The sequence below is a fragment of the Coregonus lavaretus genome (assembly GCF_964263955.1).
Source record: "Coregonus lavaretus genome assembly, contig: HAP1_SCAFFOLD_1012, whole genome shotgun sequence".
Lineage (NCBI taxonomy): Eukaryota > Metazoa > Chordata > Actinopteri > Salmoniformes > Salmonidae > Coregonus > Coregonus lavaretus.
Window position 1 is genome coordinate 42,541 of NW_028161180.1, and position 22,481 is coordinate 65,021.

Below are 22,481 nucleotides of genomic sequence, written 5' to 3' on the forward strand. Positions count from 1 at the left end.
TCCAACATTAGAAGTTGGATCGTTTGTGTAAATTATGTACATGGATCAATTCAAGACATTTGTATAGTGTTTTAGAATACTACATTTTATTCTAAATAAAAATACTTAATGAAAGGCACAGAAAAATAATAGAAAAGCATTAATCATCTGACTAAACTACCAATAATTGAAAAATACACAAATAATGATCATTTGTTTGTATGATACATATCTACTTATCTCTGCAATAGCAGAATAACAGGTGCATTATTGCATTTCACATACATATTGTAATATCAGTATACCTCCATACATATTGTAATATCAGTATACCTCAATTTCTCTATATTCAATTCATCTACAGTACATTTATGGTAGTCAGTTTAGTCCACTCAGCAATCATCATTGTTTTCCAGGGATTCCTGGGATCAATACAAAAATACAAATTACATGGTATAAAATGTTGGTATGATATGATGGTATGAAATGATGGTATAAAATGATGGTATATAAAAAACTATAGAAACTACATAGAGTAACATAACATGCAGAAACAACAAACCCTCTCCATCATGTATGGATGACAAAGAAGAATGACTGGTCCCCTGTCATCCCCTGGGGTTTCCCCAAATCTACTTTGGTCTCGTTAGAAGTGTGGATGAACCAGCCCTGGCAGTAGGCGGACTCAAACCGACGCTGTCTGCTCATTTCAGCCTTCATGTAGAAGACAAACGGCTGGATCTCCTCATCATCCTTCCTGATGCTTTTCAGTCTATGTTTGTCACAAGCCTGAAAGGACATGTACAGGTTAAAGCTATCATTATTATTATAAAACTATTCAATTACAATACGTTTTAGTCCTTGTGCACATCTATCTAAATATGCTTTTCAAGCCTGAAAGGACCTGTACAGTATGGGGTAACACTATTCACTGCTCGAATTCAACATGAACAACATGGAATAACAATAACAACATGGAATAACATTAACAACATGGAATAATATTAACAACAGGGAATAACAATAACAACATGGAATAATATTAACAACATGGAATAATATTAACAACAGGGAATAACAATAACAACAGGGAAAAACATTAACAACATGGAATAATATTAACAACAGGGAATAACAATAGTCCTTGATCTCATTTCCTTTACTCGCTACTATGAAGTTATTTGAAAAATATGCAATTGCTGGTGAACTAAAAATACATCTAGTAGCAATTATAATGAACCATCTTAATTCTTAATCCTTAAGAGTCTATTGACGCACCCGTGCGTTAATCTAGTGAACATAATAAAAATATCCCCATCAAAATCCGTCAGTTTAAGCTAGAGATATTTGCATGGGCTTCGTCTCAATCCACCACATCCGCCTCTGTTGCCCTTCCGCATCTGCGGTGGAAGGCGGCCAAGCTCCAGCTGTGTTTGTCAGACCATGAGACATCCCGAAAATCGGTCTTCTCACAAAAACGTCTGTAGCATCCGAACGGTTTGGCCCTACTAACTCCATGGCAAGTTGAGACTCTCACGAACACTATGGTGTTCTCCGTTTTGCTTTACGACCCCCACACGTGTCACAGGACTCGTCTGAAGGTAACCCATACAATTTTTTATTTGATTTTTTTTATTTATTTTTTGTCATTTTAGCAGACGCTCTTATCCAGAGCGACTTACAGGAGCAATTAGGGTTAAGTGCCTTGCTCAAGGGCACATCGACAGATTTTTCACCTAGTCGGCTCGGGGATTAGAACCAGCGACCTTTCGATTACTGGCCCAATGCTCTTAACCACTAAGCTACCTGCTTCCAAATGAACGGAAGTATGGAGGTAGTTTTGTGCCAACAAAAATAAGCGGTTAAATGTGTCCAAAAAAACAAAGATATTTCCTGAGCTTTCTTATATCTCGTAGATATAGGACAGACCACTTCAAAACAATGACGGTATAAAATGATGGTATATAAAAAAACTATAGAAACTACATAGAGTAACATAACACGCAGAAACAACAAACCCTCTCCATCATGTATGGATGACAAAGAAGAATGACCGGTCCCCTGTCATCCCCTGGGGTTTCCCCAAATCTACTTTGGTCTCGTTAGAAGTGTGGATGAACCAGCCCTGGCAGTAGGCGGACTCAAACCGACGCTGTCTGCTCATTTCAGCCTTCATGTGGAAGACAAACGGCTGGATCTCCTCATCATCCTTCCTGATGCTTTTCAGTCTATGTTTGTCACAAGCCTGAAAGGACTGAAAGGATGTGTCCAGGTTAAAGCTATCAAAACCTTATTCCTTATAATTTTTGGACTGTCTTTCCTACCATTTATGAATGTGTTATTCAATGTGTTTCTATGGGCTATAGTAGTAAAGGCAAAATTCAATATGTTATCAAATCTTTTTAATAATTATTTTATACCTAAAGGGGTCTTAAAATTCAAAATAAAATAGCTAAATTATCATTTTTAGGGTTCGCCTAAAAATGTAGTGCCCTCTTTATGTCTCATGGAACTGAAATAGTGAAAATACGCCCAAAGGTCTTGCCAAATTTGTAAAATATATAACAAATCTGTTAAAAACCACGGGAGCCTCTAATTATAAAGAACAGGCTGTTGAGTCTGAAGACAAATGGTCACCGGACTACCACAAGGTGAGTAAATGGAGCACTTTCCTAAATCGCAAGTTCGTGGACACCATGCCAAAGGGTGGTTCCCTGGACCGAGCAAGAATCAAATGCTGCCACAAAAAGATATTTGAAATGAAACACGATAGGAACCGTGACCAATGCCCGCTGACAGTAACATTATTTTCCAGTTTGGCTAATTTGAAACACCAGTCTTCCGGTGGTTGAATCTCACAAACACAATATGCAAAAACGAGATGAGGAACTGGAGTCCCAAAGCTCTCCTGACAGTACACGCTCCACACTCCGTAGCAGCAATTGTGACGCGGGGGTAGCTGCATTGTTAGAAGCTGTTTCGTTACCTAATGCTGGTGCTATTATTAAACGTGCTGCCCACACTTCTGGGGCCAATTCTGTTACGAAAGGGAACGCCAGTGCTGACATGGCTGCGAAAGCAGCAGCGGCCATGGTTCCTCCTCCTCTCACAGGATTCACCCATGGTGACTGTACATACTTATACTGATGTTGTTAAGTGGTGTTGCTGATACCGTTGAAAAGTGGTGTTGAATGTCTGTAGGCTGTAAACCCGACGACAACCTGCCACCACTCTTACTCCTCCCCTCTCTTGCACACATGTAGTATCATGGAACGACGTGTCCAAGGGGGATTTTAGGAATGTGTAGGAAATAATGGTATTGTCCGAAATTTGGCCCGATTTGCGAAACACTTGTTAAAAACTGCCAGCTCTGTATGAAACACAATATGAAAGCAACCACTCCAGTTACTGTGATGGGAACCAGATCACCATCAGCTTCAAATCAAATCAAATTGTATTTGTCACATGCACCGAATACAACAGGTGTAGTCCTTACAGTGAAATGATTACTTACAAGCCCTTAACCAACAATGCAGTTTTAATAAAGAATACACACACATACATATATATATATACACACATATACATATATATATATATATATATATATATATATATATACACAGTGAGGGAAAAAAGTATTTGATCCCCTGCTGATTTTGTACGTTTGCCCACTGACAAAGAAATGATCAGTCTATAATTTTAATGGTGTTTATTTGAACAGTGAGAGACAGAATAACAACAACAAAATCCAGAAAAACGCATGTCAAAAATGTTATAAATTGATTAGCATTTTAATGAGGGAAATAAGTATTTGACCCCCTCTCAATCAGAAAGATTTCTGGCTCCCAGGTGTCTTTTATACAGGTAACGAGCTGAGATTAGGAGCACACTTTTAAAGGGAGTGCTCCTAATCTCAGTTTGTTACCTGTATAAAAGACACCTGTCCACAGAAGCAATCAATCAATCAGATTCCAAACTCTCCACCATGGCCAAGACCAAAGAGCTCTCCAAGGATGTCAGGGACAAGATTGTAGACCTACACAAGGCTGGAATGGGCTACAAGACCATCGCCAAGCAGCTTGGTGAGAAGGTGACAACAGTTGGTGCGATTATTCGCAAATGGAAGAAACACAAAAGAACTGTCAATCTCCCTCAGCCTGGGGCTCCATGCAAGATCTCACCTCGTGGAGTTGCAATGATCATGAGAACAGTGAGGAATCAGCCCAGAACTACACAGGAGGATCTTGTCAATGATCTCAAGGCAGCTAGGACCATAGTCACCAATTGGTAACACACTACGCAGTGAAGGACTGAAATCCTGCAGCGTACAACCTGGTGCGCATTAGGGAGGGAGATAAGTGGAAGACAGCATTCAGTACCACCTCGGGTCACTATGAGTACCTCGTCATGCCATACGGTTTAATGAATGCTCCTTCAGTCTTCCAATCATTTGTGGATGAGATTTTCCGGGATTTGCATGGACAGGGTGTAGTGGTGTATATTGATGACATTCTAATATACTCCGCTACACGAGCCGAGCATGTGTCCCTGGTGCGTCGGGTGCTTGGTAGACTGTTGGAGCATGACCTGTATGCGAAGGCGGAGAAATGTCTGTTCTTCCAGGAGTCCATCTCCTTCCTGGGACATCGGTTGTCCGCGTCAGGGGTGGAGATGGAGATTGACCGCGTTTCAGCCGTGCGTAATTGGCAGACTCCCACCACGGTGAAGGAGGTGCAGCGGTTCTTGGGTTTTGCCAATTACTACCAGAGGTTTATCCGGGACTTTGGACAGGTAGCAGCTCCCATCACCTTCCTGCTAAAGGGGGGCCCAGTGCGTCTGCAGTGGTCGGCTGAGGCGGACAGGGCGTTTAGACATCTGAAGGACCTGTTCGCCTCGGCTCCGGTGCTGGCACATCCAGATCCCTCTTTGGCGTTCCAAGTTGAGGTGGATGCGTCCGAGGCTGGGATCGGTGCTATACTGTCTCAGCGCTCGGGTACGCCACCAAAACTCTGCCCCTGTGCTTACTATTCTAAGAAGCTCAGTCCGGCGGAGCGCAATTATGACGTGGGGGACAGGGAGCTGCTAGCGGTGGTTCAAGCCCTGAAGGTGTGGAGGCATTGGCTTGATGGGGCTAAACCTTCTTTTCTCATTCTGACTGACCATCGTAACCTGGATTACATCCGGGCAGTGAGGAGACTGAACCCTCGCCAGGCTAGGTGGGCTATGTTTCTTACCCGATTTGTATTTAAACTCACCTATAGACCAGGGTCACAGAACGCTAAGGCAGACGCCCTGTCCCGACTATATGACACAGAGGAGAGCTCCATTGAGCCCACTCCCATACTTCCGGAGTCTTGTCTGGTGGCACCGGTGGTGTGGGAGGTCGATGCGGACATCGAGCGGGCGTTACGTGCCGATCCTACTCCCCCACAGTGTCCAGAGGGACGGAAGTACGCCGCTCGAGGTTCGTGATCGATTGATATATTGGGCTCACACGTCACCCTCCTCTGGTCATCTTGGTATTGGTCGGACAGTGCACTGCCTTAGTGGGAAGTACTGGTGGCCCACTTTAGCTAGGGACGTGAGGGTTTACGTTTCCTCCTGCTCGGTGTGCGCCCAGTGTAAGGCGCCTAGACACCTGCCCAGAGGGAAGTTACAACCCCTACCCGTTCCACAACGGCCGTGGTCTCACCTATCGGTGGACACTACGATCTTGGTCGTTGTGGATCGGTTTTCTAAGGCCTGCCGTCTCATTCCTATGCTAGGTCTCCCTACAGCCCTACAAACTGCTGACACCCTGTTTACTCACGTCTTCAGGCACTACGGGGTGCCTGAGGATATAGTGTCTGATCGGGGTCCCCAGTTCACCTCTAGAGTCTGGAGGGCGTTTATGGAACGTCTGGGGGTCTCGATTAGCCTTACCTCAGGTTTTCACCCTGAGAGTAATGGGCAGGTGGAGAGAGTGAACCAGGATGTGGGTAGGTTTCTGAGGTCCTATTGCCAGGACCGGCAGGAGGAGTGGTCGGGATATATCCCCTGGGCAGAGATAGCCCAAAACTCACTCCGCCACTCCTCTACTAATCTTACGCCTTTTCAGTGTGTGCTGGGTTATCAGCCGGTCCTAGCACCCTGGCATCAGAGCCAGATCGAAGCCCCTGCGGTGGATGAGTGGTTTCGGCGCTCGGAAGAAACATGGAACACTGCGCATGTCCATCTGCAGCGGGCTATCAGGCGGCAAAAGGCGAGTGCCGATCGCCACCGCAGTGAGGCTCCGGTGTATGCACCGGGAGATCGGGTCTGGCTCTCGACCCGAAACCTGCCCCTTCGCCTGCCCTGCCGGAAGCTGGGTCGGCGGTTTGTGGGGCCATTTAAAGTCCTGAGGAGATTGAACAAGGTATGTTATAGGTTACAACTGCCCATTAATTACCGCATTAACCCCTCGTTCCATGTGTCTCTCCTCAGGCCGGTGGTAGCTGGTCCACTCCAGGAGAATGAGGTACGAGAGGCTCCTCCGCCCCCACTAGACGTCGAGGGGGCTCCGGCGGGGGCTCCGGCGTACTCAGTCCGTTCCATCTTGGATTCGAGGCGTCGGATGGGGGGTCTGCAGTATCTCGTGGAGTGGGAGGGGTATGGTCCGGAGGAACGGTGCTGGGTCCCTAGGAGGGACATCCTAGATCCCTCCATGTTGAGGGATTTCCACCGGAGTCATCCGACTCGCCCTGCTCCGCGTCCTCCTGGCCGTCCCCGAGGCCGGGGTCGGCGCACGGCTGGAGCCGCGCGTCAAGGGGGGGGGGGGGTACTGTCACGGATTCAGCAGAGGCTGCTCCTCCTCCTTGCTCGGGCAGGCTTCGGCGTTCGTCATCCCAGGAGTCCTAGCTGCTGCCGACCGATGTTTCGGTGTTTGGTCTTTATTGTTTACACCTGTTTCCCATTATGTTGTATTGTATTTCCTATATTAACCCCTGTCTCTCATTGGTTATTGTGTGTGATTGTTCTTTGTCATTCCGGCAGTTGCTTTGGTGTGCGGGTTATTGTGTTTCCTCCCTGTTTGGAGGTTTGTTGTTTTTGTACTCTGTTTACTGTGTTCAGTAAAAGTACGTTGCCAGTCGCTCGGTGTCCTGCGTTTGACTTCGCTGACATGTCGCGTGACAACTGAAGTAGTATTTTACTGGGTGACTTTCACTTTTACGTCACTTAATTTTCTATTAAGGTATCTTTACTTTTACTCAAGTATGACAATTGGGTACTTTTTCCACCACTGCTGTTTGGTTATCATCAAACTCACAGGAGAAAGACAGTTAATCTGTTTGGTTATCAATCCACACAACCTGTGAAGAGCATGGTGAGTTTGCTTCCCGTCGACGTATTCTTCTTCTTCTTCTTCTTCTTCTTCTTCTTCTTCTTCTTCTTCTTCTTTTGTCTTCTCTAAGGGGACATTCAGGAGTTTAGATTTTTTCAGGACACTTAGATTCAGGAGTTTCGGTTTCTTCAGTAGGGGTCTCCCCTCTAGATTCAATGGTGCAGGATGCGGAGGGGGAGAGGTTGCTAGCACATCACCCCTCTGTCTTTCCTCTAACCTGTGATGGCGTTTTTGTTTCCTCCCACTAGGAGGTGGAGGTTCTGGAGCAGGAGGATGCCCATCAGAAGGGCCAGGAGCATCGTGGACTTTTACCCTTTACTTGATGGTAAATAGATAACGTCGACGCTGCATGTGATCGTGGTCTGTTACCACGTATGACACGGACAAGGCCAATTATAAACTGTGTGGTTCTAGCCCTGAATGCTGACGCGCTCCACCTCCATTAGGTTAAATTCCCATGTCATTACTGGCACCACCCAAAGTTGAGGGCTCCTGGCCCCATTTTATTCTTGCAACACACCTTAATTGGGGAGAACGGGCTTGTGGTAATGACTGGAGCGGAATCAGTGGAATGGTATCAAATACATCAAACACACGGTTTCCAAGTGTTTGATGCCATTCCATTTGGACCGTTCCAGCCATTATTATGAGCCGTTCTTCCCTCAGCAGCCTCCACTGTCTTGCAAGTATGGTAGAAGTTCCTATTGGAGATAGACTGCCTGGGAAATGGTCACGGGTAAGGACAATGCAAGTTGAGGGCTTGACTCTAATCACTCCTGTACCTTTTAGAAACGGTACTCATGACCAGATGCTATACCACCCTGTCTAACATCTACTGTTCCATTTCAAGCCACCAGCTGTTTCCCATGAAGGAACTAATCTCAGCTGCATCCTGGACATGGGAGAGCCCCTACCCAGCTGTTAACAAACACAGCGCGGACATGTAAAGTCCCTAACGATTACTGTGTTGATGTTAAGAATCATATATTTTCCGATGACACCGCGTTGTTCCCTAGAACATCTAAACATACCCAGTCACTAACCTCAAACATACCTGTTCTGTACATTTCCACTATCCTTAAAGAACTTGTTGAGTTGCACGAATTGACTGAGTCTGCCGTGCCCATAGCACCCAGTTGAAGGCTATCTCCATTATACATTCCTCGGTAAATGTCAAGGTGAACGCTGCAATTGGTTCCTTTACCAGTGAAGGGGTGATTGGTGAACAGATTGTGACCTCTCTGGTAAACGGCAATATGTGGGACCCAATCTGGTCCTGGAATGACTCACTGTAGGTGAATGCCTTAAAACTGACTGTAGTTGTGCTATTGTACTCCGTACGTGTCATATGGGTTATGACCCCATGTCTGAGCTGCCTAGTGCCTGGCGGTACAGAAGGCAGGTAAGATGATGTCACTACTGATTGTGAAAATGCTGGTAAAAATGACCCTTATGACGATGTAGGGAGTAACCCTCTGGGTCCCTTGTACCGTTACGATAAGGAGCCAGAGGACTACAGCTCGCTTGAAACATCTAACCCCCGATGTCCATTAGAGGGCCTTGATACACCTAACCCCAATGTGCATTAGAGGGCCTTGAAACACCTAACCCCCGATGTCCATTAGAGGGCCTTGAAACACCTAACCCCAATGTGTATTAGAGGGCCTTCAAACACCTAACCCCGATGTCCATTAGAGGGCCTTGATACACCTAACCCCAATGTGCATTAGAGGGCCTTGAAACACCTAACCCCCGATGTCCATTAGAGGGCCTTGAAACACCTAACCCCAATGTGTATTAGAGGGCCTTCAAACACCTAACCCCGATGTCCATTAGAGGGCCTTGAAACACCTAACCCCGATGTCCATTAGAGGGCCTTGAAACACCTAACCCCGATGTCCATTAGAGGGCCTTGAAACACCTAACCCCAATGTGTATTAGAGGGCCTTGAAACACCTAACCCCAATGTGTATTAGAGGGCCTTGAAACACCTAACCCCCAATGTCTATTAGAGGGCCTTGAAACACCTAACCCCAATGTCTATTAGAGGGCTTTGAAACACCTAACCCCGATGTCCATTAGAGGGCCTTGAAACACCTAACCCCGATGTCCATTAGAGGGCCTTAACACCTAACCCCGATGTCCATTAGAGGGCCTTGAAACACCTAACCCCAATGTCTATTAGAGGGCCTTGAAACACCTAACCCCAATGTGTAATAGAGGGCCTAGAAACACCTAAACCCAATGTGTATTAGAGGGCCTTGAAACACCTAACCCCAATGTGTATTAGAGGGCCTTGAAACACCTAACCCCAATGTGTAATAGAGGGCCTAAAAACACCTAACCCCAATGTGTAATAGAGGGCCTAAAAACACCTAACCCCAATGTGTATTAGAGGGCCTAGAAACACCTAACCCCAATGTGTATTAGAGGGCCTTGAAACACCTAACCCCAGTGTGTATTAGAGGGCCTTGAAACACCTAACCCCAATGTGTATTAGAGGGCCTTGAAACACCTAACCCCAATGTCTATTAGAGGGCCTTGAAACACCTAACCCCAATGTCTGTTAGAGGGCCTTGAAACACCTAACCCCGATGTCTATTAGAGGGCCTTGAAACACCTAACCCTAATGTCTGTTAGAAAGCCTTGAAACACCTAACCCCCGATGTCTATTAGAGGGCCTTGAAACACCTAACCCCAATGTCTGTTAGAGGGCCTTGAAACACCTAACCCCAATGTCTGTTAGAAGGCCTTGAAACACCTAACCCCAATGTCTGTTAGAAGGCCATGAAACACCTAACCCCAATGTCTGTTAGAAGGCCTTGAAACACCTAACCCCAATGTCTGTTAGAAGGCCTTGAAACACCTAACCCCAATGTCTGTTAGAAGGCCTTGAAACACCTAACCCCAATGTCTGTTAGAAGGCCTTGAAACACCTAACCCCAATGTGTATTAGAGGGCCTGAAGGGTATGCGCTCACCTCAACACTGAGAGAGACTCTCTCTCCGTCCTTAACACACTTCAGGAAACAGTTAGAGCTGGTGAAGTTGAGGACCACAGGGACCCCCCGAAACTCTCCGTCCACACAGTCAGACTTGTAATGATAGATGGTGATCTTCTCTGAAATAAATAAATAAATAAACAAATCAATAATCAGTTATTATCATAGCAACACAAACATTGGGATAAAGTTAGCGTTGGCAGTCTGTAGTCTATATTCTTCATTCTAACACTATACAGTTTAGACTGTCCGTGATCATCAAGTTAATATTTGTGCACATAATCGCCATTGCAGCGTTTATTAAACACAGTTATATATTTTATAATGATAAAATAATAAGAAAATTGACGGCATAATACAAAAATATTATTCTATAACAAACCTGGAGTTGTTGACAAACTAGGAATAATCTGCATCCTACGTGTAGGTTTACACCGAAGGTATGTGTTATAGAAATAGTTTTCAATAAAGATGTTGTCCAACTGTTTTACGTTTTCCAAGTTGCCCATTCCTCGTGACACTGAACACATAGAGAAAGAAAGAAACAAAAAGACAAAATGGTCATAAAAAAATACAATGAAGATGATGAGGAAACCTCAACAAGCTCTTCGTTTGGATGATGTCATTGTTTGGGACCCATGCCAGAGACACTGGTGCATTGGTGAAGAGATGTGGAAAGGATCAAGTCTAGTTTATAACTATGTGGACAAGATGTGGAAAGGATCAAGTCTAGTTTATAACTGTGTGGACGAGATGTGGAAAGGATCAAGTCTAGTTTATAACTGTGTGGACGAGATGTGGAAAGGATCAAGTCTAGTTTATAACTGTGTGGACGAGATGTGGAAAGGATCAAGTCTAGTTTATAACTGTGTGGAGGAGATGTGGAAAGGATCAAGTCTAGTTTATAACTGTGTGGAGGAGATGTGGAAAGGATCAAGTCTAGTTTATAACTATGTGGAGGAGATGTGGAAAGGATCAAGTCTAGTTTATAACTATGTGGACGAGATGTGGAAAGGATCAAGTCTAGTTTATAACTGTGTGGACGAGATGTGGAAAGGATCAAGTCTAGTTTATAACTGTGTGGAGGAGATGTGGAAAGGATCAAGTCTAGTTTATAACTATGTGGAGGAGATGTGGAAAGGATCAAGTCTAGTTTATAACTATGTGGAGGAGATGTGGAAAGGATCAAGTCTAGTTTATAACTATGTGGACGAGATGTGGAAAGGATCAAGTCTAATTTATAACTGTGTGGAGGAGATGTGGAAAGGATCAAGTCTAGTTTATAACTATGTGGAGGAGATGTGGAAAGGATCAAGTCTAGTTTATAACTGTGTGGAGGAGATGTGGAAAGGATCAAGTCTAGTTTATAACTATGTGGAGGAGATGTGGAAAGGATCAAGTCTAGTTTATAACTGTGTGGAGGAGATGTGGAAAGGATCAAGTCTAGTTTATAACTATGTGGACATGGTGACTGCGATATGGTATTCATGACCAGGGTTTCACTTCTCTGTCTGAGAAAGGTCATGGGAGATATTATGAGGGAAGTGTATTTTACAGTACACAAATTAACCTGTATTTACTCAGAAATTATGTAATGAAATGGTAATTTAACAGTAATAAAATATGAAAATGTCTATAAGCACCACTAGCCACGATTTGGAACCAGTTAAAAGTTGAATAAATTGTAATTATACAGTAATAAAATATGAAAATTAAAATATGATTGTTTCTGCAAGCACAGCTATTGCCCACAATTTGGAATCAGGTAGAGTTGAGTAAGTAGTACCAGAAAGTATCTATTGTCACCATACAATGTCTTCTTAAATACCAGGCACAAACCAGTTAGAACAGTAGAGCAACATGGCTACAGAAGCACTGCTGGGTTGGCAATACTGACACTATTACTACAAGGAATACCTAGGTTACCAACCAGGTGTGTTAAATGCTTTGAAGTAAGCACCAGAACATACCCTGGGACACCCTGGTTAAATGAAAATAAAGGGTTGCCTGCTGTGGTCTAGCTAGTGGTTATATGCTGCTACTCCCCAGTGCACATGTATCATGTCTGCCTGGGTATGAAACCGTCCCACTACCTATTTGACACAATCTTCTCCTGTCTTTCCTGTCCCCTCTACTCACTGTGCTATCAATTAAAAGCATGTCAAAAATACAAGTGGGGTGGGAACTGCCCCCAGTGCTAAAAAATAAATAATAATAATAATCAGTCTTACCCAGTGTGACTTTGCTGGACTCTGCGACCATGACAACCTCGTTGAAGTTACAATCCGACTTGCCGCAGTTGTGACAAGAGCTCCCGGCGCTGCAGCCACGCCCCCTCACCACGGAGATTCTGGTGTTCGTCATAGCCACCAGGAACAGATCGTCAACCTCACCATCGACTTCGTTGACTTCCTCTTCTGGGAGGTCTTCCATGGGGCGACATGAGTCACTTTTTCCAGGGACGATACAACATGACGTTATTATACATTTTAATGGAGATTCTTTGTGTGAGGCCAGTGATCCATTAAAACAGGGTTTCCCAAACTCGGTCCTGGTGCCCCCCATTGGGTGAACGTTTTGGTTTTTGCCTTAGCACTACAAAGTTGATTCAAAAAATAAAAGCTTGATGATGAGTTGGTTATTTGAATCAGTTGTGTAGTGCTAGGGCAAAAACCAAAACATGCACCCAGGGGGGGCCCCAGGACCGAGTTTGGGAAACATGAAAATACATTATACACAAAATATAATATGCCACTGTGTCAACACACGTTCCAGGAATGTACAGTGAGCTCCAAAATATTGGGACTGTGACCTTTGTTTTGGCTCTGTACTCCAGCACTTTGCATTTGAAATTATACAATGACTATGAGGTTAAAGTGCAGACTGTCAGCTTTAATTTGAGGGTATTTCCGTCCATATTGGGTGAACATTTTAAAAATTACAGCACACAAAAGTAATGTATTATTTACCATTCATTTCTATTGGGCACAAAATAATCTAAAACCAACCAAAACAAACAGAAAATGCATCCAACAAATTTGTAGAGTCACAAGCTTGATGTAGTCATTGCGTGCTATGAATATGGGACCAAATACTTAACTTTTTACTACTTTAATACACATTCTGTATAAGTGAATACTTTTGGTCCCCTAAAATGGGGGGACTATGTACAAAAAGTGCTGTAATTTCTAAACGGTTCACCCGATATGGCTGATTTATTGACTGATTGATAGGATGACTCATTGATTTTTTGATTGATTCAGCCCACCTCTCCAGATCACCCAGGTCATCCTCTCGTCCCATCTCCAGGCTGAAGCTGAGCATGGTGCTCTCCTTGGAGACCGGGTGGAGAGCCCCGGCCCCAGCCCCAGCACCGGGCCCCTCCTCTGGGCATCTCTCTGGGTGAGGAGCCCTGCTGGCTTGGTGGACAGTCTAGAGAGATGGGAAGATAACAGACAACACTATCTGAATAACGTCAACACTGATGTCCTTCCTCTTTCTTCCTGGAGAGTTGAAGAAAACTGTATACCATAAACAATGGTATCATCGCTGTCTCTCTCTCTGTCTCTCCCCTCTCTCTCTCCTTCTCTCCCTCTAGCTCTCCCCCTTTCGCTCCATCTCTCCCCCTTCTCTCTCTCTCCACATTCCCCTGTCTGTCTCTCTCGCTCTCTCTGACTAATATTGAGATTGATGGGTTAAAACAGTAATTCAAAACAAAACAATTGTTGGTCATTTCTGGTAAATATCACTTGGTCACCTCAAGCCATTGTTATGAAAGTTCTCAAGCCGCCCTCTACCAGTGGCAGGGTTGCCATGTCTGCAATTTTCCTTCTAAATTGGGCTACATTGAAAACGATGTTGACTACCTGGCGATGTCAAACAGATTTAATCAGTGGTGAGAAAAGTAGGCTACCCAATTGTCATACTTGAGTAAAAGTAAAGATAACTTAATAGAAAATGACTCAAGTAAAAGTGAAAGTCACCCAGTCAAATACTACTTGAGTAAAAATCTACAATTATTTGATTTTAAATATACTTATGTATCAAAAGTAAACATAATTGCTAAAATATATTTAAGTATCAAAAGTAAAAGTATATATCATTTCAAATTCCTTATATTAAGCAAATCAGACAGCACCATATTCTTGTTTTTTAAATTTATGGATAGCCAGGGGCTATCTCCAATACTCAGACATAATTTACAAACGAAGCGTGTGTGTTTAGTGTGTCCACCAGATCAGAGGCAGTAGGGATGACCAGGGATGTTCTATTGATTAGTGCGTGAATTTGACTATTTTCCTGTCCTGCTAAGCATTCACAATGTAACCAGTACTTTTGGGTGTCAGGGAAAATGTATGGATTAAAAAGTACATACTTCTTTTTGGAATGTAGTGAAGTAAAAGCAAAAGTAGTCAAAAATATAAATAGTAAAGTACAGATACCCCCCAAAAAACGACTTAAATAGTACTTTAAAGTATTTTTCCTTAAGTACTTTACACCACTGAATTTAATAAATAGGCTACATTATAACTTCAGTTTATTGTTGTTGTAGCCTTATGTTATTATGCAATTATTAATGGCCATGTTTAGTTAATGAAATTGGAAGTTATCAATTGTGATCATGGTCACAGCGCTATCTCAATTGCCAATCAGCTGTTTAATAGAATGAATTAGATTGAAGGTAACAGTCAGTCAGATTAGGCTACAAGTAAAAAAATAAAAAATAAAGAACACTGGCTGTTGTTGACAAGAATAGACCTATTCAGTTCATATCCATATTATTAATATTTGATTCAGTGATTGAAATTACGATCCCATCCAGCAGGCAATTCGACAATGGAAGGACTTCTTACCTTGAAATCGCCTCGCTATTCGTATTGAATGAATTAGTCCATCAATTTGAACTAAGCAAGCTGCTAAATCGTTCATCTTACATCTCACCTACATCTTGCCTAGGCTACTGTAGGCTATCTGAAATTAGATGTAGGCCTATCAGGGGCTATAGGCTGCCTGCATCTAGCTAACCAAACCATGGCAAAGTTTAATTACAAACATAAACTTGGATTTTAGTCAGTAGGCCTAGCCTACGCCTATTGAAATGACAAGTCAATCTGGCAAATAGGGCATTTATAACGGTTTGTAGTCTTAACATCTGGCACATAATAACGGCACAATTGCCAGAAAATAGCCTAACATTCGTTTTTTGAAGTTTAATAAGGGCAAATTATATTTTCTCGTGACAATTTAAAATTCCTTAACTTGTCACATTAGTTGAAGGAAAACCGAATTTTGATTCTTAGGTCTTTAGAAGTGAAGTCGATATTCCTTCTTAAAATCGCTCGATAGCATTGTTGAAAAATGGTTTATTGGCTAAATGTGGCAACTCCTTTCTTGCTGCGAGAAAAAAAAAATTGGGCTAGTTTTCAGGACTTGTGGGCGGGTTTTGAGTAGTCTAGATTTTTACCAGGCCTGGCAACCCTGACCGGCAGCGTAACGGTGGTGCCCTAAAGTCCTGATAAACCCAGTCATTCTGGACGGAAGCTAACGGCTGTTTAGTCTAAACTACACTATAGTGCCTGGAAATAAGATGACAAAGCTAAAGTAGTCAAATGTTTAGTAGGAAACAATTTTTCCAGCTTATCATGTTGTCAAATGTATTTTAGAGAGATGGCAATGTTGTCATTAGCTAGCAAAGTTTGTGAAAAATAGCTAGCCATGCTAACGGTAGCTAGCGCAAACCCGGTGTCCTCCCCTCAATCTTAACTAACTAGCTAAAGTTATACTGCATCTAAAGACAATCTGGCGACATCAAAATGATGACAAAAGGTTTTGCTACTAATTATTTGCATCCTTTTGAATGGCATTGTATTTCTAAGCCACTGTAATGGACGTTTGATTACATCTTCATCGGCGCTCATTGACGATATGTTGAGTAGAACACTCAGTTGGGCATCAGTCCAAAACCAACGTTCAAAACAATTATTGTGATGAAACATGCAACCCATGAATAGTGAGTGAATTAATATAAGAACTTTCCTCCAACTATATCACTCATTCACTCACCAACATTGGGTTTCCTTCTGTCAGAATCTTGACGAAGGCCTTTGGGGATAGGTCTTGTAGGTTCACTCCATTTATCATCAGGAGCTTGTCTCCTTTCCTGAGGAACAACAACACCACATACTGTATAATGGTTCAATCTATGGAGACCCAGGGCTGGAATAATGCAGGGGCTTACCGGAGCTGAAGCCCCTGGGCCCAGGCCCGTGGGGGGCTCAAGAGGCAGCAATTTATATATATACACACACTACCGTTCAAAAGTTTGGGGTCACTTAGAAATGTCCTTGTTTTCGAAAGAAATGCATTTTTTTTGTCCATTAAAATAACATCAAATTGATCAGAAATACAGTGTAGACATTGTTAAATGTTGTAAATGGCTATTGTAGCTGGAAACAGCTGATTTTTAATGGAATATCTACATAGGCGTACAGAGGCCCATTATCAGCAACCATCAGTCCTGTGTTCCAATGGCACTTTGTGTTTGCTAATCCAAGTTTATCATTTTAAAAGGCTAATTGATCATTAGAAAACCCTTTTGCAATTATGTTAGCACAGCTGAAAACTGTTGTGCTAATTAAAGAAGCAATAAAACTGGCCTTCTTGAGACTAGGTGAGTATCTGGAGCATCAGCAATTGTGGGTTCGATTACAGGCTCAAAACGGCCAGAAACAAATAACTTTATTCTGAAACTCGTCAGTCTATTCTTGTTCTGAGAAATGAAGGCTATTCCGTGCGATAAATTGCCAAGAAACTGACGATCTCGTACAACGCTGTGTACTACTCCCTTCACAGAACAGCGCAAACTGTCTCTAACCAGAATAGAAAGAGGAGTGGGAGGCCCCGGTGTCCCCTTGCTCAGTTGTGTACCGGGGCCTCCCACTCCTCTTTCTATTCTGGTTAGAGACAGCTCCACAATTTACAACATTAACAATGTCTACACTGTATTTATTATCAATTTGATGTTATTTTAATGGACAAAAAAATTGCTTTTCTTTCAATAACAAGTGACCCCAAACTTTTGAACGGTAGTATATATATATATATATATATATATATATATATATGTGTATGTGTATATATATATATGTGTATATATATATCTGTGTATATATATATATATATATATGTGTATATATATGTGTATGTGTGTATATATATTTATGTATATATGTGTGTAAGGGTTGGTGTGAGGTGTGAGGTGTGACCCAGGTGCGGTGCAGGATAGACAGTAGGCAGTAGACAGAGATGGTGAAACAAGGATCTTTACTGGTGGTCCCGAAGCCAGGATACAAAACAACGGACTTAACACGATAACAGAAAGGTGGAGCAAAATTTTTTCCAAAAACAGGCTGACACCCAAAATACGAAATAGTAACTACGACTGAAATAATAAAGAAACAGGGAGAACACTTCTCGAGTACCTGTACATACTTCTCAGATCAGACACTGATTAGTACTGCTGAGCATAGATAAACTAGCAAGGGAACACAGGGAAGTGAGGGCATAAATACACAGGTGAACAGGTAGACACAGGTGACACCAATAGGATCATGATTAGTCCAGACTGTGAGTGAGAAGGTGTCTAAGGTTGTCGGAGGAGGACACCTAGTGGATTGCTCCGGAACTGCGACCCCCTCCTGTAACATATATTAAGGAAATATGTACTGTATATATGATATGTAGTATGTACTGTATTATATATGTAGTATATATTTTATATTTTTTTCACTGCAACCGCCAACCACAGGAGGACTCAGGAGCCCGCTCTCAATGAGTTCAGACAGCCTGCTGCTGCCGCTCTGCTAATCATCAGATGGGGGGAGGAGAGGAGGTAACTGGGGGGCCCTGCCTTGATTGGGTAACTGATTAATGAAATAATTAAAATAAACTGCATAATAAATAAATGTGACTGGTCAATTGTGTGAATAAGGGGCTGGGCCCAAGCCCGTAGAGGCCCAAGAAAATACAAAATAAAATGTTATTTTTGGTATTATCATTTTTTATCCAACCACAGGAGCACGATCTCAATGTTCAAAATACACCAGAGAGCATCATTTAGCCACAGAAGATCAATAGTTTATATAAAATAATACAGCACATACAGTTATCTGCCAAAATTAAGGAAGCATCAACATAAAGTGTCTTAAAAGGGTGTTGCCCCTCCAAGAGCTGCCAGAACAGCTTCAATGCTCCTTGGCATAGATTCTACAAGTGTACATAACATGTACTTTGTATACCTTGCTTACTCAAGTGTTTCCTTTATTTTGGCAGTTACCGTTATGTCTACAGTCGGGAAGGCCGCAGTTTGGGCAGCATACATGCCACATTTAGGCTACAGGTTGTTGCTTGTGGCCATAGACATATAATCCAGAAGGGTTTTGTAACCTCTTTTCCAGACAATTTGACTATTAAACTCATGGGTACACTAGCAATGGATGCCAGTCCTGACTTGAATGGGAACTGCAATCTATGGATTATATTTCTATGGTTGGTTGCGGTTGTCGGTTTGCCTTTTGCAGATTTCAAAATACAATCGCGGGAAAAATGTACAGTTTGGAAAGCAAATTCCTACTGCTGAAAAGAAAATACTAATCTGTCTGTAGAACCAATATAAAAATTTTTTTCTCAACAACTCCCAATTTGTAGCTAACAGCAGCATTCTTTTTCAAAGTAGCTCATCTTGAGATAGGCTATTGCTACGACGAGCGCATCGGGCATCACCGTGAGTAGCCTATGGCTTCATCTTCATCATTAGCTGAGTCAGTGTGCCACTGGACATTTTATTTAGTAGTCTATGATATATATATACACTACCAGTCAAAAGATTGGACACTCATTCAAGGGTTTTTCTTAATTTTTTCAACAACAAAAAAATACATTGTAGAATAATAGTGAAGACATCAAAACTATGAAATAACACATATGGAATCATGTAGTAACCAAAAAAGTGTTAAAACAAATCAAAATATATTTTATATTTGAGATTCTTCAAATAGCCACCCTTTGCCTTGATGACAGCTTTGCACACTCTTGGCATTCTCTCAACCAGCTTCATGAGCTAGCCTGGAATGCATTTCAATTAACAGGTGTGCCTTGTTAAAAGTTAATTTGTGGAATTTCTTTCCTTCTTAATGCGTTTGAGCCAATCAGTTGTGTTGTGACAAGGTGGGGGGGGGGGGGGGGGGGGGGGGGGGGGGGGGGGGGGTATACAGAAGATAGCCCTATTTGGTAAAAGACCATATTATGGCAAGAACAGCTCAAATAAGAAAAGATAAATGACAGTCCATCATTTTTTTTGTCATTTAGCAGACGACTTACAGTTAGTGAGTGCATACATTTCTTTAAAAAAAAGTTTATACTAGCCCCCCGTGGGAATCGAACCCACAACCCTGGCGTTGCAAACGCCATGCTCTCGCCATGCTCTACCAACTGAGCTACATCCCTGCCGGCCATTCCCTCCCCTACCCTGGGCCAATTGTGCGCCACCCCATGGGTCTCCCGGTCGCGGCCGGCTACGACAGAGCCTGGATTCAAACCAGGATCTCTAGTGGCACAGCTAGCACTGCGATGCAGTGCCTTAGAGCAGTGCGCCACTCGGGAGCTAATCATTACTTTAAGACATTAAGTTCAGTCAATCCGGAAAATGTCAAGAACTTTGAACGTTTCTTCAAGTGCAGTTCCCACGTAAAGCATGGAGGAGGAGCTGTTATGGTGTGATGGTGCTTTGCTGATGACACTGTCTGTGAGTTATTTAGAATTCAAGGCACACTTAACCAGCATGGCTACCACAGCATTCTGCAGCAATACGCCATCCCATCTGGTTTGGGCTTAGTGGGACTATAATTTGTTTTTCAACAGGACAATGACCCAACACACCTCCAGGCTGTGTAAGGCCTATTTTACCAAGAAGGAGAGTGATGGAGTGCTGTCAGATGACCTGGCCTCCACAATCCCCCGACCTCAACCCAATTGAGATGGTTTGGGATGAGTCGGATGGCAGAGTGAAAGAAAAGCAGCCAACAAGTGCTCAGCATATGTGGGAACGCCTTCAAGACAGTTGGAAAAGCATTCCAGGTGAAGCTGGTTGAGAGAATGTCAAGAGTGTGCAAAGCTGTCATCAAGGCAAAGCGTGGCTATTTGAAGAATATCAAATATACAATATATGTCGATTTGTTTAACACTTTTTAGATTACTACATGATTCCATATGTGTTATTTCATAGTTTTGATGTCTTCACTATTATTCTACATTGTAGAAAATAGAAACAATAAAGAAAAACCCTTGAATGAGTAGGTGTGTCCAAACTTTTGACTGGTAGTGTATATACTGTACATTGCCTCATGATACTGTACAATCTTTGTGTCGCTTCATTGGCCTGGGCTATTGTTTGCTTGAATTCAAGACCAGATTGATCTCAGTTTGTCACTGTCAGAGTAGCCACTCATTTCGGTCATTTGTGTGGTATTAAAAAAGATTCAGCTAATGTCTTTTGTCATGTAAATGATGTAGAATTGCATGAAATGTGTTTTTAAAAGGCAGATTTTTAAAAAGGGGAACTATAAAAAAGCAAAGCCCTGGGGCCTATGATTTCTTAATCTGGCACTGCACAGACCTGGTGGTTCAATCTACACAGACCTGGTGGTTCAATCTACACAGACCTGGTGGTTCAATCTACACAGACCTGGAGAAAAATAATACAGCTTTTTTATGACATTCAGGGGTGGAATTACCTAATTAAATCACTCTGTGACCTCACCACTGTAAAATCATTGGACATTAGATCAAAAACGATTTTCTTACATCATAAAGGAGTTTTACAGTATGGGAAGTCCCTCCTGTTTCCCCCAACTATTTCTCAACTCCTCTATCCAAATCCTCCAACCCTCCCCTGATGAAACATATTTTTAAAAGGTTGCAACCTAAAGTATATTCAAATTCTTCATAGATAAACAGAGAGGTTATCAGAGCTTACCTGGCGAAGGCTCCTCCTCCTTGTCCTTCTTTCTTGAATTTGAGGACCTTCTCCACTTCATAGTGGTGTTTCCCATTCTCCTCTGTGTGAAGTATAGAGATACCTCCCTTCACAGGTGAATCCTATGGAACGGAATGGAAAACATACTCACATTACCATACATTGTTGAAAACAAAGCTTCAGCCTCCACATGACGACTACTACAGTATACATTGTTAAAAAGACCAAAGAGCATATCCCTGATCCCTCACATTTCTACTACCCTACATTGTTATAATTAAAATAGAAAACTACAACATAAAGTGGAAGGGATGCAGTCATATCACTTACTTTGATCTCCATATCCTTCCCTAGGTCTCCCCACTGGTAGTGAGTGTAGGCAGTCTCCCCACTGGTAGTGAGTGTAGGCAGTCTCCCCACTGGTAGTGAGTGTAGGCAGTCTTCCCACTGGTAGTGAGTGTAGGCAGTCTCCCCACTGGTAGTGAGTGTAGGCAGTCTTCCCACTGGTAGTGAGTGTAGGCAGTCTTCCCACTGGTAGTGAGTGTAGGCAGTCTTCCCACTGGTAGTGAGTGTAGGCAGTCTTCCCACTGGTAGTGAGTGTAGGCAGTGTCACAAGTCCTGACTTTTAAATAGCTGTGTCTTCATTTGTATTGGAGGGTTGACCAGGCACTTCTGCGTCATGTGACCCGAGCAGCCAGAGAGGAAGTAGGTACACAAGAGAGAAGGGACTATTATTCTACCAAAATAGGAACTTCTGCAGAAAGAGGAACTGGACATGAGTTGTAAATCAGCATAAATGGAAAAACAAAATGTTGGCTTTCCAGGCATGAAACGGCATCAAAACCATCATCATCATCATCATCATCATCATCATCCACACACATACAGTTGAAGTCGGAAGTTTACATACACTTAGGTTGGAGTCATTAAAACTTGTTTTTCAACCACTCCACAAATTTCTTGTTAACAAACTATAGTTTTGGCAAGTCGGTTAGGACATCTACTTTGTGCAGGACACAAGTACATTTTCCAACCTTTGTTTACAGACAGATTATTTCACTTATAATTCACTGTATCACAATTCCAGTGGGTCAGAAGTTTACATA

The 22,481-nt window shown here is 42.7% G+C and overlaps 1 protein-coding gene across 1 annotated transcript; it reads right to left on the minus strand.

Annotated features, from left to right (window-relative positions):
• Positions 1 to 136: 136 nt before the first annotated feature.
• On the minus strand, positions 137 to 21,958 carry LOC311121048 (uncharacterized protein). The gene is made up of 8 exons (XM_084195587.1): positions 21,706 to 21,958; positions 21,376 to 21,497; positions 16,407 to 16,503; positions 13,612 to 13,775; positions 12,575 to 12,792; positions 10,726 to 10,863; positions 10,323 to 10,462; positions 137 to 768 (listed from the first exon to the last, which is right to left on the minus strand). The coding sequence occupies exons 1-8, from the start codon at positions 21,715 to 21,717 to the stop codon at positions 550 to 552; spliced, it is 1,110 nt and encodes a 369-aa protein (XP_084051713.1). The 5' UTR covers positions 21,718 to 21,958; the 3' UTR covers positions 137 to 549.
• Positions 21,959 to 22,481: the final 523 nt, after the last annotated feature.